General features: G+C 56.4%; 5 protein-coding genes across 5 annotated transcripts; 4 read left to right on the top strand and 1 right to left on the bottom strand.

The window, feature by feature from the left end:
• Nucleotides 1-167: 167 nt before the first annotated feature.
• Nucleotides 168-1,199, top strand: BKA78DRAFT_330719 (polyubiquitin; the record flags this gene model as incomplete). The annotated part of the gene is made up of 3 exons (XM_066889809.1): nucleotides 168-189; nucleotides 248-475; nucleotides 532-1,199. The coding sequence occupies 3 exons, from the start codon at nucleotides 168-170 to the stop codon at nucleotides 1,197-1,199; spliced, it is 918 nt and encodes a 305-aa protein (XP_066747079.1).
• A 926-nt stretch (nucleotides 1,200-2,125) lies between these two features.
• On the top strand, nucleotides 2,126-3,318 carry BKA78DRAFT_330718 (NADP-dependent oxidoreductase domain-containing protein; the record flags this gene model as incomplete). The annotated part of the gene is made up of 3 exons (XM_066889808.1): nucleotides 2,126-2,157; nucleotides 2,241-2,391; nucleotides 2,467-3,318. 3 exons carry the CDS (start codon nucleotides 2,126-2,128, stop codon nucleotides 3,316-3,318), a joined length of 1,035 nt encoding a protein of 344 aa, XP_066747078.1.
• Nucleotides 3,319-5,828: 2,510 nt separating this feature from the next.
• Nucleotides 5,829-7,695, bottom strand: BKA78DRAFT_248133 (putative MFS transporter; the record flags this gene model as incomplete). The annotated part of the gene is made up of 3 exons (XM_066884360.1): nucleotides 5,829-6,742; nucleotides 6,794-7,230; nucleotides 7,301-7,695. 3 exons carry the CDS (start codon nucleotides 7,693-7,695, stop codon nucleotides 5,829-5,831), a joined length of 1,746 nt encoding a protein of 581 aa, XP_066747077.1.
• A 3,918-nt stretch (nucleotides 7,696-11,613) lies between these two features.
• Nucleotides 11,614-14,124, top strand: BKA78DRAFT_310220 (uncharacterized protein). Its single transcript, XM_066888098.1, has 3 exons — nucleotides 11,614-12,451; nucleotides 12,505-12,952; nucleotides 13,009-14,124. Exons 1-3 carry the CDS (start codon nucleotides 11,896-11,898, stop codon nucleotides 13,751-13,753), a joined length of 1,749 nt encoding a protein of 582 aa, XP_066747076.1. The 5' UTR covers nucleotides 11,614-11,895; the 3' UTR covers nucleotides 13,754-14,124.
• Nucleotides 14,125-14,257: 133 nt separating this feature from the next.
• BKA78DRAFT_310217 (mitochondrial 37S ribosomal protein uS7m) lies at nucleotides 14,258-15,969 on the top strand. Its single transcript, XM_066888097.1, has 3 exons — nucleotides 14,258-14,545; nucleotides 14,634-14,993; nucleotides 15,063-15,969. The coding sequence occupies exons 1-3, from the start codon at nucleotides 14,282-14,284 to the stop codon at nucleotides 15,516-15,518; spliced, it is 1,080 nt and encodes a 359-aa protein (XP_066747075.1). The 5' UTR covers nucleotides 14,258-14,281; the 3' UTR covers nucleotides 15,519-15,969.

The following is a 15,969-nucleotide window of genomic DNA, read 5'->3' as shown; positions in this document are numbered from 1 at the left end:
AGCTGCGACCCCCGCCACTTGCCCAGCCTCTACGCCCAACTCCTACTTATAACTCATCGCCCACCCATCGTTCTCCATCTCCACTTCATCAACTCTCCAACACCACACCCGTTCAACTCGTCAACAACCTCCAGACTTCTCACCACATCAAACCATCTACCGCAACCATGCAGATCTTCGTCAAGACCCGTAAGTTGTTCCTTATCGCCTTCGCCGCCGGCCTTCACCTCGCTGACACGCCTCATAGTCACCGGCAAGACCATCACCCTTGAGGTCGAGTCCTCCGACACCATCGACAATGTGAAGTCCAAGATTCAGGACAAGGAGGGCATTCCCCCGGACCAGCAGCGTCTTATCTTTGCTGGCAAGCAGCTTGAGGACGGTCGCACCCTCTCCGACTACAACATCCAGAAGGAGTCGACGCTCCACCTCGTCCTCCGCCTGCGTGGCGGTATGCAAATCTTCGTCAAGACTCGTATGTTGCCACCTCATCTCTTCACCCTTTGATGACTCAACTGACACTCTTTCTAGTCACCGGCAAGACCATCACCCTCGAAGTCGAGTCGTCGGACACCATCGACAACGTCAAGTCGAAGATCCAAGACAAGGAGGGCATCCCTCCGGACCAGCAGCGCCTCATCTTCGCTGGCAAGCAGCTTGAGGACGGTCGCACCCTTTCGGACTACAACATCCAGAAGGAGTCCACTCTCCACCTCGTCCTGCGTCTGCGTGGTGGTATGCAAATCTTCGTCAAGACCCTGACTGGCAAGACCATCACGCTCGAGGTTGAGTCGTCAGACACGATCGACAACGTCAAGTCCAAGATCCAGGACAAGGAGGGTATCCCGCCCGACCAGCAGCGCCTGATCTTCGCCGGAAAGCAGTTGGAGGACGGCCGTACCTTGTCCGACTACAACATCCAAAAGGAATCCACCCTCCACTTGGTGCTACGTCTCCGCGGTGGTATGCAGATCTTCGTCAAGACCCTGACCGGAAAGACGATCACGCTCGAGGTCGAATCTTCGGATACGATTGACAACGTCAAGTCGAAGATTCAGGACAAGGAGGGCATCCCGCCTGACCAGCAGCGCTTGATCTTCGCAGGCAAGCAGCTCGAGGATGGCAGGACGTTGTCGGACTACAACATCCAGAAGGAGTCTACCCTGCACTTGGTGCTCCGTCTTCGTGGTGGTCAGTAGGGTGTTGGTTTACGGACTTCATGGGTCGGTTTCTGGAAGGCACTGGCGTTCGGGATAGACCACCTGCGGGTGGCTTGAGGTAGTCGATCAAATTCAGAGCTTACTGGCTGAGGCTACAGCCTCTTCATCACTACTGCACATCAACTTCACGCATGCCAAAGTGACTGTTCCACGTGACGCGTTCTTTGTTTGCTGTCGCCCTACCTACCTACTTCGATAAAGTTCATGACGTCACTTGGGTAGGCCGGGAAGACCTGGCCGTCGTATTCGGATTGTCTTGCGCGGTTTATTGCAAGACGTCAAAACAAACCTCTGCGGTACTCATGATAGTCAAAGTCTAGAACTGCAGCTCAAGTCGTGTTGGAATCCTTCACAGGCTTACATGCATACACAGGTGCTGCAACGTCGACAACGAGGGGCAAATCTAGCGAAAGGCTGTCGAGGCGTCAAAGCAAACCTCAGCAACTCTCATGATAGCCAGATGAGACAATCGCCACTCCAGCAATCTATGAATCCTCCGCGAGCTGACATGCATCCACAGACCCTGCACGACGACAATGTGGGGTAAACCTACCAAGAGACTGGTGATAGACCGGAATTGGCAGTTGCTGGACTGTGCAGCCACCTAGTTTCAACCACTTTTTCGACCACTCTTTCAACCACGCCAGATTGATCGAGGATCTGAGAGGGTCTTCGGATACTGCGCGATGAAGCTCGTGTGCGGAGTTGAGCGGAGAATATGACCCACACGGACTTAGGACGGGGATAGTTGTGGCATAACAGCGGAGCTGTCTATTATTCACGTCAGCGCTGGCAACTGCGTCCTCCCTACATAAAGACTCCAGTTCGCCTGGTGGGCTCCACTTCGAATCAGACACACATCTTCCTCAACTCGCAGAATCAAAATCTCCCAAACAGACTACACAATGGCCACTGAAAATAAGATGGAATACGTCAGGTACGCGAGCACCCCTTGCCCCACCAGCCAACCCCTCGTTTGTTGCACAACGCTCAATTGGACGTCAACTGATTGCGAGATAGGCTCGGCAAGTCTGGCCTCAAGGTCAGCAAGGTCATTCTGGGATGCATGTCGTACGGCACCAGCGAGTGGCAGCCGTGGGTGCTGGATGAGGAGCAAGCCCTGCCGCTGCTCGAGCACGCCTACAAGAGTGGCATCAACACCTGGGACACTGTATGTTGCTTGGCACCTCTCGAGGGGTAACCCTCAAAGACGCTGAATGCATCATGCTAACACGGCTTGCTCCAGGCGGACATTTACTCGCACGGCAAGAGCGAAGAAATCGTCGGCAAAGCCCTGAAGCAGTACGACATCCCCCGCTCCAAGGTCGTCATTCTCTCCAAATGCTACTTTGGCGTCGCCGAAGACGGCTCGCAGCCCACCATCGTCGAGTCGGGCACCAACGACGGCTCGCGCGTCAACGAAGTCGGGCTGTCCCGCAAGCACATTCTCGACGCCGTGGACAAGAGCGTGGCGCGGCTGGGGACCTACATCGACGTGCTCCAAATCCACCGGCTGGACCGCGAGACGCCCAAGGAGGAGATCATGAAGGCGCTCAACGACGTCATCGAGTCGGGCAAGGTGCGCTACATCGGGGCCAGCAGCATGGCGGCGTGGGAGTTCCAGATGCTGCAGAACATTGCCGCGCGCAACGGCTGGCACCAGTTCATCAGCATGCAAAACTACTACAACCTGCTGTACCGCGAGGAGGAGCGCGAGATGATCCCCTACTGCAAGGAGACCGGCGTCGGCCTCACCCCCTGGAGCCCCATTGCCCGCGGCGTCCTGACTCGTCCCTGGAACAGCCGCGGGACGACGCGTGAGCAGACGGATGGCTTCCTCAAGGCGCTCATTGGACGCGAGAACCAAGTTGACAAGGCCATTGTCGACCGCGTCGAGGAGGTTGCGAAGAAGCGCGGCACCACCATGGCGGCTGTTGCCACTGCTTGGGTCATGGGCAAGGGCGTCACCCCTATTCTCGGCTTGAGCTCCAAGGACCGCATCACCGAGGCTGTCAAAAACTCCAACTTTAAGCTCGAGAAGGAAGACTTTGCGTATCTCGAGGAGCCGTACCTCCCCAAGCAGATCGCTGGTTACTAAGGATGGATATGAAGTGTTGAGCAGAGCGTGGGTGAGTCATGATGTTCCGAAACCAGGGTACTACGAATTGTCCAACGAACAAGAAAACCGAAAAAAAAAGTTCAAACCAGAAGCACAAGCAGAAACATTTTAATATTGAGAACATTTGTCAACAACGAAGTCCTTCCTCTGCCTGGCTGTGCTACGCCCATCTTGCAGTAAAACTAATCCCCCTCCCACGCAGTAGCCTATTGAGCTCCAAGCGAGCCGCAAAAGAAATCGCAACTCCACGTTGATTCCAGATGCTTGAATGCTCCATGTATGCAAGGCGAGTTCTCAAATCACCGAGTCGAAATACGTATGCCCACGGAGCATTCAAGCACGCGGCTTAGACAGCAAACTTGAGTTGACATTCAGTTTCGTCGTCCAAGTGGTCCCAACTCCCCTGAGCCAACCCCAAACTTGGTCAACACCGCAATGTTGGGGAGAAGAGGGAAGCATAAAAACCTAGATTTACGCTAGGCTACCAGATTTTGATGTGTGCTTCTAGTATAAGACGGCTGCTTCTCTTCCCTGCTTTCCAGCATACCTATCTCGAAGCATCAAGTGCCCCGAGACATCGAGTTCGAAGCAACTTCCTCGACATCTGGAGTGCTCGTTCGATATCGCCAATCATCGACGACGACTCCTAGCTATCTCCCAAACATACTTCTCCGATCAATCCTCGTTCACCCACAAACGAGCAAAATGCCAATCCCGCCACCCCCTCGCACGCCCCCGCCCTCTCCGCGCGCCCACCACGCCGCTTTTCCAGCAGCAACAACGACGACGCCGACGATGACGACAAACACTCCCGCCGCAACCCGGTTACTCAGCATCATGGACGCCATCCAACTCGTTTTGTTTCTAGGCATTACGTTGATGGGTATGGCCTTTTCGTGGCTCTTGGTCCTGGAGGCATTGGGGGTCGTGAATGTGTGCGGATGGGGATGGGGACTGGGTTGGGTGCGGTGGGCGGTGTTGAAGGCAATGGAGAAGGGGTGTGTGGGCTAGGAGGAGGATGACTGGATGGGAGGGGAGGGAAAGGGTCAGAGGACTGGAATACGTGGTCAAGTCACTGAAAGGAGTTGAGAGTTGGGGATGAGGAGGAGGAGGAGGAGGAGGAGTGTCCAGGCAGGCAGGGGTATTTCGACTTGCTTAGGAAGGGACGGGCAACAGCGACGAGCACGACCACTAGGTACCACGACTACCGACATCTGCCCCCGGAAGTTCCCACGAGGCAGCGCAGTCGGTCAGCGAAGACAATAGCATCCATGTGCGCAACGAAACCAGGCAGGCAAACAGTCAGTCCGGCACTCGGCCAATCGACCCATCATCCATCCAACCTCGTCTTGGATTCATTCGCCTTCCACCATCGCCACGCTCCTCCTCGTAGATGACGCTTCAGACCCTGCGTACACCACGGATAGAGGAAATTAATGGGGAGGTATTGATTGCCGAAGTCATTGCCACAATGCAAACGTCCAAGATGGATGTTGAGTTGAGAAGACGGAGTCTGATGGGCTGAGGGGATATGGCGGGATGAGGAGATGATGATGGCAGCAAGGGCTTTTAAAGATGCTTCTAGAGAAATGCACTACTTAGCATTCAAAGCCAACCAGTCAGTTATTCCACTCAAAATCAAAATCAATCCTTCATCCCAAGAGACCAATCATCAGCTCCAACAGTTCAAAAGGTGAACACCACCACCACCATGGAAACATACGCACAACACTCACACACGGTCAATTAATTTCATTGAATTTGCATATATATTCATCTCTTGCGATCCTACTCGTCTATATGTCTATGTCGCCAACTTGAAACCAAAACCAGAAACAAAAACCTAAAAAAGGCCCCGGGGTATGCCACTCCGCTACCACACTACCTAGACAATGACAATCTTGACTCATCTCTCATGCTAGCAGCTGTGCCGACAACCGTCTGACGTCTCATCAGCAACATCCATCATCCACATCATCCATGCGCATCCCCTCGCCTCGTGTCGTCCTGTGGCGCCAGGCTCCGATATCGGCGACTGCGTCGGTCGGTCGGTCGACCGTTGGGCCTCCGTCTCCGTGTCTGGCTGTGGCCTCCTCACCTCCACTTTCCCTCCTCCTCCTCACCGGCCGGGCGACTGCTGCTGCTGTGGCTCCCGCCCTCCGTGTCCGTTCTGTTCTGTTGGTGTTGGGGCTGTGTCGGGTCTCCGCTTTTTGCGGATGTGCTTCTCCTCCTCCTCCTTGCGTAGCAATCTAGTGGTGTTTGTTGGGAGATGCGAATGCTGGCTTTTTGAATGTTGAAGGGAAAAGAGGAAGAGCATGAGTGGGAAAAAGCGAAAATGAGAAGATACGGAAAATGGAAATTACCAAAGCGTTTGCTTGGTGTGTCCGCTTGCTTGTTTGCTCATCTGACCTCTCCTTCTGCTTGCTCGGAAAAGCAGCAGCAGCAATATCAAAATTCAGCGCGATCTCACTCACAGACTTTGCTGCATCTTACTTCTCGCTCTTCTCTCTCGCCTCAGCCTGCTGCGCGTGCGTCGGTGTCGTCGTCGTCGTCTCCTCGACCTCCGGCGCAACCGTGACACTCGCCCTCGGCGTCTCGCCCTGCTTCTCGTGGTCCTTCTCCTTCTCATCGTCCTCCTCCTCGGCGCCCACCTGCGTGACCGTTGCATCAGTGGCAGCGCCCTCGCCAGGCTTGTCTCCGTCCTCGGGCTGCGTCAGCCCGCGGTCCTTGACGAGGAAGCAGCCAAACAGACAAACGGCGACAAACGGCGCGAGCACGATGAAAACCGTGCGGCTGGCCTTGGCGTAGGCGTCGTGGATGGCCTCGCTGTCGGCGGCGCTGTACTGGTCGTAGTCGGGGCTGGTGTAGGTCGAGTCGGCCAGGCTCTTGAAGCCGGCGGGCAGGGCGCCCTTGAGGCTGTTCTGCAGCACCGCGGCCGAGATGGCCAGCCCGAAGGCGCCGCCCAGCGAGCGCAGGAAGTTGCGGTTGGAGATGACGACGGCGCGCTGCGCCTTGCTGCAGTGCGCCTGCATGGCCACGAGGGTCGGCTGGAAGATGAAGCCTACGGCCGTGCCCACGATGCCGCTGATGACGACGACGGCCGCAATGTGCAGCGTGCGGTCGAAGAGGGTGAGGAGCGAGGACCCAATCGTCCACAGGATAAAGCCGGCCCAGATGACCTCGCCGTACCGCTTGTAGTGCGAGATGTAGAGGCCGGTGAGGATGGAGAAGAATGACTGGCAGAAGACGATGGGGATGGTCAGGACGGCCGAGAGCAGCGGCGACATGTCGCGGACGTTCTGGTAGTAGAGCGGGAGGTAGTAGAGGTAGGCATAGTAGACGGCGCCGAAGAGGAAGTTTTGGACCAGCATGACAGCGACGGGGATGTTGCGGAAGAGTGCCACTGTCGTCTGTCAGATTCTCTGGACTAGTAAAGGGGTCCAGGAGTACTCACAAGGCATCATTGGGAGTGAAGCCACCTTCCACTCAACAATGACAAAACCAATTGCACACACGCCGCCGACGGCCAACATGGCAATGACCAGCGCGCTGTCCCAGGCAAAGTAGCTGCCACCGCCGGAAATTGGGATGAGGATGAGGATAATGGCGGCCGAGCCAGTAATGATTCCCCAAAAGTCAATCTTCTTGACATTCCCCTTAAAGTCCTCGGCGGGCATCGACGAAGGGACCATGAACCAGTTGATGATGCCGCACACGGCAGCAACGGGGCAAATGAGGTAAAAGATGCCGCGCCAGGTCGAGTGCTGTGCAAAAGCCGCACCTATCAGAGGGCCAACCATGTTGCCCATACCGACCATGGCGCCCAGAATGCCTTGATACCTTCCCCTCATTTCGAGCGTGACCACATCGCTGACGATCATCATGGAGAGACTACCGGAGATTTTGTGAGTCCAACGAGCTCGAGAAGCGTTTGTTGCGTTAAATTGGGCCGATATCGTACCTGGTGATGCCGCCGCCGGCTACACCTGCCAGACCGCGGAAGAAGTAGAGCATGGTCGAGTTGACGGCAAGACCGCAAAGCAAGTCGCTGATGCATAGCAATGCCAGGGCCGAAACGTAGACGAGCTTTCGCCCGAATAGATCAGACAACCGGCCATACAAGACTTGGAACACGGTGTTGGCAATCAAGTTGGAAGTGCCAGCCCAACTGATGGTGTTTTCGGCATTGAGATCCTTGGCGATGGATGGGAGCAGCACACCGAGTCCATTTTGGTCAATGAAGCAGACCATCAGACTCAGGGACATGCAGCTAAAGACGATGAGCAGCTGCCGGATTGGCAGCAAATTTGTTTGGTCGTGAAGGCCGGCTTCGACATCTTTCTGGTGGGCTGTCATCGGGGAGTAGTGGGAGTAGGTGGATAGGTGCTAGTGACCAATTCAGGTAAGGCAGTTTGCCAATAATAGAGCGTGATGGTGGGTTGAGGTGTTCAATGAGGATCGCGTGCAAATAGAACCGCACGCTGAGATAGGCATGGAGCAGTCGTTCTGGAAGACGCAAAGAAAAAAGGATGTGTCTTTTTTGCAGAGCAGATTCAAACACGATAAACGAGGGTGACTCGACGGTAATAAGAACCGGACAAAAAATTAAAAGAAGCGGTCCTCGTCCATGTAGTGGTCCTCTCGCTCGGATCAGCCTGCCGTGGTGCAGAGCATGGCCCCGGTATCGGTGGGGACCGCTGGTGGCCCACGGGCCAGTGGTGGATCGTCAGTGTCAGCAAATCTACGAATGCAGCACTGGCTGCGTCCAAGAGAGGGGTGGTGCCTTTTTGCCAATTGCAGTCGGCGTCCCAATGCGGGACCAGGCGGTACAGGCGGCACTTTGGCGCCAAAAGTCACGATGAGTGAGCCTCAGGATGGGAATATTCGTGATGCTCTGCCGTGGTGTCAAGCGAGCATCTCGGCATATTGATCGAATCCACACTGGATCCAATCAGGTTGCAGTTAAAGAGGAGACAAGACCGGTGGTCTCTGACAGGGCGTACACGTCAGGACAGGACAGATCCTTGTCGGCGCCGTGCAATGTGCTGTGAGTCCAGGTCGATCTGAAGTGACTCCTTGGACGGAGCAGGAGGATGTAGCGTGTCCGTTGACCGAAGCTGTCGCCACGGCCACACTGTGGCGATGGCAGAAAATTTGAAAGCCACATGGCACAGGCGTGCCGTTTGAAAACTGCATCATCAGTGGAGAAGCGGTTTTCTCTGCGATGGCTCAGCATTCAATGAGCACTTTTCGTTGTCTTTGTCCAAAGTCGAGACTGCGGTTGTGAAGAGGATGCTCGTGTCGAGGGACTAAGCTTTGCGAGGCTCAAACATGCTTCCGGCGTCGGCGATAAGACAACCATGCGGCGAACCAGGCTGACGGTCCCATCACCACTCACCCGTACCCCAAGATGCACACATCTCGAATGCTTGCACTTCTTATCTTGCTTTTATCCTTTGGGTGATTGGTTGTAGGAGCAGAAGAGGATGCCGGGTTTGCTGGTACCGCAGCATGGTAGAGAGTGGTTTGGATCCATTGTTCGTCGAGTCATAAGGTGGGTGTTTTTGCATACAGTTGAGCAGATTGGTTGACAAAGGCATTCTGTACTTCAAGGCAAAAATGCAAAAGGCGACCTGGGAGCAGAATGAGAAGAATGGTACTCCGTAGGTCAAGATCGACTTGAGCAAGAGCTGCGGGGTATAGTGCTTTGTCGGGAAAGAGAAGGGAAGCATTCGCTATCCACTTGTGCAAAATCTTTTTCAATTCCTCTTTCAGGACCTGAGAGCATGATCCGTGGAACCTGCGTTACACACCAACGTTCTCAGTCGAGGGTGGAGTTCTGGAGATGCAACCTCCACTGGAGACCTCCGCAGACCTCCACTCCCCAGATTGTCCCCCGCTCGATGCTTCCAATCCCCAATTGACTCTACCTGAACACGATTTTCGACTTCATTATCCCTCGATTTGTCATTTCATCAACTGTCCTCCCCAATTTCTCGAGGCGTCTGTCAACCCCACCACACCACAAACGGCGCGGCGCGCGCCGCGTCCCACACACGGTCATGGACGTGACACGACCAACGACGTGCTTCTCGACGTTGCACACGCAGCACCTCACAAAGTGACGAGCGCACAAGCTAATCGACAAGCCAAAAGCGACCCGCCCGTCTTCTGCTTCCCTTGCTCCCAAGGGGTTAGTGGCAAGATGCACTAGAGCCAGAGCGGGCGCCGGCTCGTCATCTTGCGTGCTCGCTGTGCATGTTTCCGCGCGTGCTGCCGCTGCCGCTTCCGCCGCCGCCATCGCCGCCGCTGCTGCGGTTGGCAGGCCGGTCACAGTGGTTAGTTGCCTCGTTGCGCGGCCTGGCCAACTGAGGAGCTGCGGGGTCGCGGGTACTGGAGAGCCACTGGGTCTGGCATCACACGAGCCTACCCACCTAGAGCATTGAGCATAGGAGCAAAGGGAGTCCGCCGGGAGGGTGCGCAAAGAGGCGAAAAATGAGGAGGCTGGGGAGAAGTGGATACCGGGTTTCTATTAACAGCAAATGAGAGCGACGTCCGGGGAAGCGAGGACAGCGCAGGCACGCTGTACGTACATCCAGTCGACAGGCAGCGCAATTGGCAGCGAGCGAATAGAGTCGAACCACCTGGCGCAACCTAGCCGTTCAAACATGCCCGCCCTGCTGTCAAGACCGGGAGAAGGCGAATGAATGCCTCATGTTTGGCTGGTGGCGAGTTTCTGGTTTCAGGGCGGTACCACGTCCTTCCGCATCGCCATGCAGAGCAGACGGACGCAGGGGCCGAACAATTGCTTGACATGGACGTAAAGAATGACAGAATAATCAAGGCGGGTTTAGGGTCAGCCCGAAAGAAGCTGTCCGTGGTGCCCAAAGCGTGCAGCCGGCGCACACATCCATGTGTGGCAGCCGTTGCGGTAACCTACCTGGATGGCTGATGATGGGGATCGTAGTTGAGAGCCAGCCTCGCGCCGGCAGCGCAGCCCAGCGCATCCGATGTCTAGGTGAGCGAGACGGCATGCATGTCGATCTCGACGGTGCTGCGGGAATTAAATGAGGTGCGACGTGGAGGAATAAGTGGACAAGACGCGCATGAAATGGCGAGCAAGAGAACGGGAGCGGAGGGCAAGGCTCAAGGGCCTTGGAGTCGATTCAATCTTACCCGGTTTCCGGCACCCAACTTACCGACTTGTATCATTAGTCGTAATTGTTGTCAATTGATTAGACACATTTGTTGGTCGGATCGAGCCTTGTGCGTGCCAGGCTCTCTATTTCGCTAGTACTGAGGAAATTTACACTTGCCTCCTAATGTGGTAAGGGGGAAGTGGTGGGCATGTCAAATGTCTACCGTATACTATTTCTCTCCATGGCTTACCTTTTGCGAATTCTTTCCAAGGGTATTCTCATCTCACTCGGATACAATGCGGTCGATGCTGGTCCAAAAAGGCCGCTCCCGCACTTTGCCTTTGCATGCCCCAAGGCCCCCTGTTCGATGGCGCTGATTGCTACCCGCCCGATAGCCAACCTTATCTGCGCCTCGACCAACACCACCGCCGCCGCCATCATTGCTCACCATGAGGGCCGTGGCTGTGTAGGGAAGACGACGGTTGACTAGCAGTGCCGTGGCGATTGAACAGACGCCGCGTGCTTCCTTTTTCTGCCTGACAGATCCGGGTTCGCATCTGAGTCCCCTGAACTACTGCCCAACGTCGCAGGTTCGTTGAAGGGTCGGTCGGCCGTCTCCGCACCTAGCGGCGCTGCAAGAGGGGTCACCTGCCCTTCAGCCCTGCTGCGATAACCACGGCCCAATCCGTCCAAGGCGTGGCCCCACGGGCGTCGACTGCTCGCGCATCATCCAAGCCAAATTGACACGACAGTCTCGCGGACTTGACGCGCATAGTGGTTCCTGGCAGCAAGCAGAAATGAAAAGTAGGCGCAAGGGAGAGATTCGAGGAGAGCGAGGAATGGGGAGCCAGAGAGCCAGCCGCGTCTGGGCTTCCCCGCCGCAGGGTCTGGCGTACGGACAGGATGGTACGTATTCGAATGTTACAGCTCAACCCCTTTAGTCATGTGCGCAGCAGGCCTCGGCGCCATTGGCGAGAGACGGTCGTGGCTTGGATAGATGTTGTAATGATACGGAGCGGTCAAGCAGCGGGCACTGTGATGGTTAGCGCTGCAGCCAAGTACGCAAGGGTGTGCCTTCTCTTGATTGGCCGCGGGCCGCCCAGCCACCAGGGAGGAGTAGTAGTCACTCCCGTTCGCTCCATCAGGTCAACCCACCTGCGGTACTCGCTCCAGTTCCAGTTCCTTCCTGTCTGTCGACGACGACTCGAAACGCGCAACACTCAAATCCAACACTGTGCAATGCCTCATAGGGCTAGCAGACTGATCTCGACTGACCGCTGCGACAACCAAACCTCCAAGACACCACGCTCCGCCTCCGCCATCTGCCCGCCGACCGCCAAGTCCCGCCGCGTTTGCGACCAGGAACTCCGTATACACATCCTCGACCTTTGCGACCACCAGAGCCCGCCGACGATCCATGCTTTACGATCGAGGCAGCATGACTGCCTTGCGCACCGAAGATCTTGAGGATTTACTCGCGTCGCGGCCCTCGCTGGCCGGTTCCGTCGACGACTGCTACGACGTCGACCTCGCGCACCACCGCGCCAACCACTCTCCCTTCTTCGGCATCCCATCCACCCACTCAGGTTTTCGTTCAGAGGAATCCGAGCCCGACGAGTCCGACAGCGCCGGTCCGTGGTCACCGCCCGCCTGGCGCAAGGCCGGCAGCGGCTGGTATCGACAGCACCTCGCCGCCGGCAGCCCCTCGCGATCGCGCGAGACCAGCCCACAGTACGAGAGCGCCGGCGAAGGCGACGCGACCATGGCCGCCAGAGTTCCGCTCCCGAGAAGCCCGCTGAAGCAGACGCCGCGAACCAGTCCGGACCGCGACGTGGGGATTGATGGGCGCATCAAGGAGGAGGACCAGGAGGACAATGACGACACACCACAGCGCGCGATTGCGCCTCGTGACGACAAGAAGAAGAGGGAAGATTCTGCGCAGCCAAATGGCATTGCCGCGCATGCGCACAACTGTACGTATAGCCCCGCTTGCGCATTGCGCAATCGCATGCGCTGAAACAAGCAGACATCCGCCTCGCTGTGCGCGCAGAGGTTCAGCATCGAACCGAGCCTTACGAAGCTGCCTGCTCCTGGTTGTACGGTAACTTTTCCTCGATTGCCAAGTCGCGCTCGTCGACGTTTTTGGCCATGTTTGTAGGCCTGCTCTCCCTCTTTGGGTTGCGTCTTCTTTTGCAGCCGCCCCAGGCAGGCCACGTCCCGGATCTCGTGAAGGTTGCGGGCCTCGCCAAGGCTTTTGAACCCTTCATCTACTACAGCGAAAACGGAGTGTCGCAAATAGGAGACTTGCAAGAGACGGGAGTAGCGGTCTGGGATCTCGGAGAAAGCGTGCGCCTGACGAACATGACATCGGCACCCATCATAGTTAAGGAGCTTGACGAGCTGAGCGAAAGCCTCAAGACCCTTTCGGTAGAATTGACCAAGTTCTTTGCAAACGTAGACGGGGACGTCGACAGGTATTTTGTCGCACCTCTGGCTTGACCCCAGGCCAATGATGCTGACGTTTGCGCAGTATTCTCATAGTCATGGACTGGGCAAAGCGCGAGCTTGCGCACATCCAGACCCTGCCCGATAGCACTCTGGGGTCCGTATTCGGCAATATGCACCGGCTGCTGTCCCGAATAGGGCTCTTGGAGAGTTCGAACGGCGTCCCCACGGCGATTGGATCGGTCGTCAAGGAGCTCTTCGGCCAGACTCAACCGCAGAGAACCAAGGCGACGCTGCAGCGCACATTCAATGAATTCCTAAACGTCCTCGAGGAAAGCATCAATAATGAGTTGACAGCATCCACTGCCCTGTTCGCCTTGTACGAGACAATTGATCGCCAATTTCTAAACCTCCAGCGCACCGTGCTTCGCGAGACTGACCAGCAAGAACGGGAGGAGGGTGATCTTCTTTCGAGCCTGTGGACTCGGTTGATGGGGGCCAACGCCTCTCGTCTGCGCAAGTACGAAAAGAACCGACAGTTGCTAGCATCTTTGCGCGCGCGCACCCTGCTCAACAAGGGTGCGTTGGGCGATCACCGGTCGAAGCTCCAACAACTCAAAAGCAACCTGGAGATGCTCCGCAAGCGCCTCATCAGCCCGTTGCTGCGGAGCAACGAGTCGAGCACCCTGGCAATCGAGGACCAGATCAAAGGGTTGGACGGCTCTTACGAATACCTCCACGGCGTGCGCGAACGGCAGAAGACCAAGGTGATGGGCTTGTTGTACGGACCCAGCGAGAAGATTTTGGTGATTGAGGGCAACTCCTCGTAAGTGATCTCGGCGCCACGGAAAGTAAGATATTCGTCATATGCATAGCATCGGATTGTGGCGTCCGGAGTAACCGAGAGAGGAGTTCCTGGTCATCCGTCCATTCCTTCGGAGGGAGTTTGTGGTGTATACAAACGGGTCAGGCGTTGACTGCAAAGGCGTTCCTTTTTGGTTGTTGGGTGTATGGTTTTCTTTTTCTTTCTCCATCGTCGCATGGTGACGGCTGTCCGGTCTTTCATGGCGGAATTCTTTGTGCATGGTAGCGGCATTGCAACATGCTTCCCTGGGAATCTGTCATGCTGTACGCCTTCTTGTCAGCATAGACGATGTATAGATGAAATCAACTCTTGAATATCAATATGACAAGAATTGGGTGTGTTGAGCGTGGTGAGTTCCTTGTGTTGGAGGTATGAAAGAACCTGAGGCCAAAAACGGCCGGCGGAATTTTTGCCGGAGAAACCACGCGCCGACGAGTCGCGCATTGCCCCAGATCGATTCTCGCTGCGGAGAACAACACCATCACCACACACCATGCCCCCTCGAACCAGCTTGCTTACTCCGGTGAGGTCGCTCGTCCTGCGGCCCAAACGGGCGGCGCCTCAATGGCATGCCGCGCGCTTCGCACCCGTGATGCGAAGAGGCTACGCCGACGACTCGAGCAACACCAAGAACGAGCCCACACCCAAGGTTCCCAACACGGAGCCGCTACCCCACGTTTCCGAAGAGGCGAGCGAGATGGCAAAGATTCAGGGAAAGCAGTCACCGGAGATTGAACAGGGGACACCGGTAGAAGAAGTAGGTGGAAGACTTGGATGCGGTTCTTGGTGGATGGAGCTGCGCATAGCGGACAAGCAAGGAGACGGTTGGCTGATACCGTGAGCAGGTCATCAAGAAGGACAAGGAAGCGCAAAAGCATCTCCCAAAGGTTATGCGCGATAGCCTCAAGTCGTCAGCACCGTCGGGCAGCCGGTCGTTTTCCACTAGCGCCGTCACCCGGCAAGAGATGGGGCAGCAGATGGAACCAGCAGACGCTGCGCTCCCACTCGAGTTCCCAAACGAGACGGGCGTCCAGGCGTTTTCTGAGAACCTCTTCGTGACGCCTTTGAACGAGCAGGGCTTGAAGTTTGCGCCAGTGCCCATGCCCATGCCCGCCGAGGACAGGCTCAAGAGTCGGCTGGACCCCGTGGTGTCTTTTTTCACAAACATGCTGATGAAGCACGGGGAAAAGGCGGCGGCCGAGCGAGTATGTTGTCCCGTCAACCGCCGCGTCTGGGGAATCCCGCAGCAGCTCTGACCGTTTTTCGATCCACAGAACATGAACTACATCCTCAACCACATCCGCACTTCTCCCCCGCCAAAGCTCAACCCAGCGACCCCGTTGCTTCCAGGAGCCCCACCGCCATCGCACCTGCCCCTCAACCCGGTCCTCTACTTGACGCTCGCCGTCGACTCGGTTGCGCCACTCCTCAAGGTCAAGGCGCTCAAGGGACAAGCAGGTGGTGGGCAGGCCCTGCAGGTGCCAGTGGCATTGAATCAGAGACAAAGACGGAGACAGGCGATTGAGTGGATCATCACATCGGCATCCAAGAGGCGGAGCAAGGGCAGTGGTAAATTCATGTTTGCGCAAAAGGTGGCGGAGGAGGTGGTCAGTGTTGTTCAAGGCACGAGCAGCTGCTGGGACAGGAGATTGAACCACCACAAGCAAGGCGTGGCGGCAAGAGCCAGCCTGGCGACGGGCAGCGGACGCAAGAGGCAGAGCAGGAGGTAGATTAGAGCGGGATTGATGTCCCGGGGGTAGTGGTATCACGGATATAAATGTAGTCTATCAAATGTGCTGGCGTTGAGGGTGGGATATGAGAGGCTCTCGGCCCACCTGCGAAAAATAAGAGCTGTGAACAACGATAAGGCATGTGCAGTGCGTGTACATGAAGGGGTAGGACAGGCCAGACCGGGGGCCCGTCAGCACCTAGAAGATTCGAGGTTCGAGGCGAAGAAGCGCACGTGGATTGCCTCCAGGGGGGCCGCGAGTCGCAAGTGACGGCGATTTTGGCGTTTGCATCGGAGACCGGGGTGCGCAGACAAGAATTGCATCGGGGTCGACATGACAATGTTTGATCGTGTTTCGTCATGGGTGGAGAAGTGCCATCCAGCCGCGAGCCGTCTGTCATCATCAGCATCGCCATCAGCAATCGCCATCGAAATCATCGTGACGTGCCGAA

Source organism: Phyllosticta capitalensis, assembly GCF_038381095.1.
Source record: "Phyllosticta capitalensis strain CBS 128856 chromosome Unknown BKA78scaffold_3, whole genome shotgun sequence".
Lineage (NCBI taxonomy): Eukaryota > Fungi > Ascomycota > Dothideomycetes > Botryosphaeriales > Phyllostictaceae > Phyllosticta > Phyllosticta capitalensis.
The sequence above is the reverse complement of the archived record's forward strand: the minus strand, read 5'-3'. Positions and strand labels throughout refer to the sequence as shown.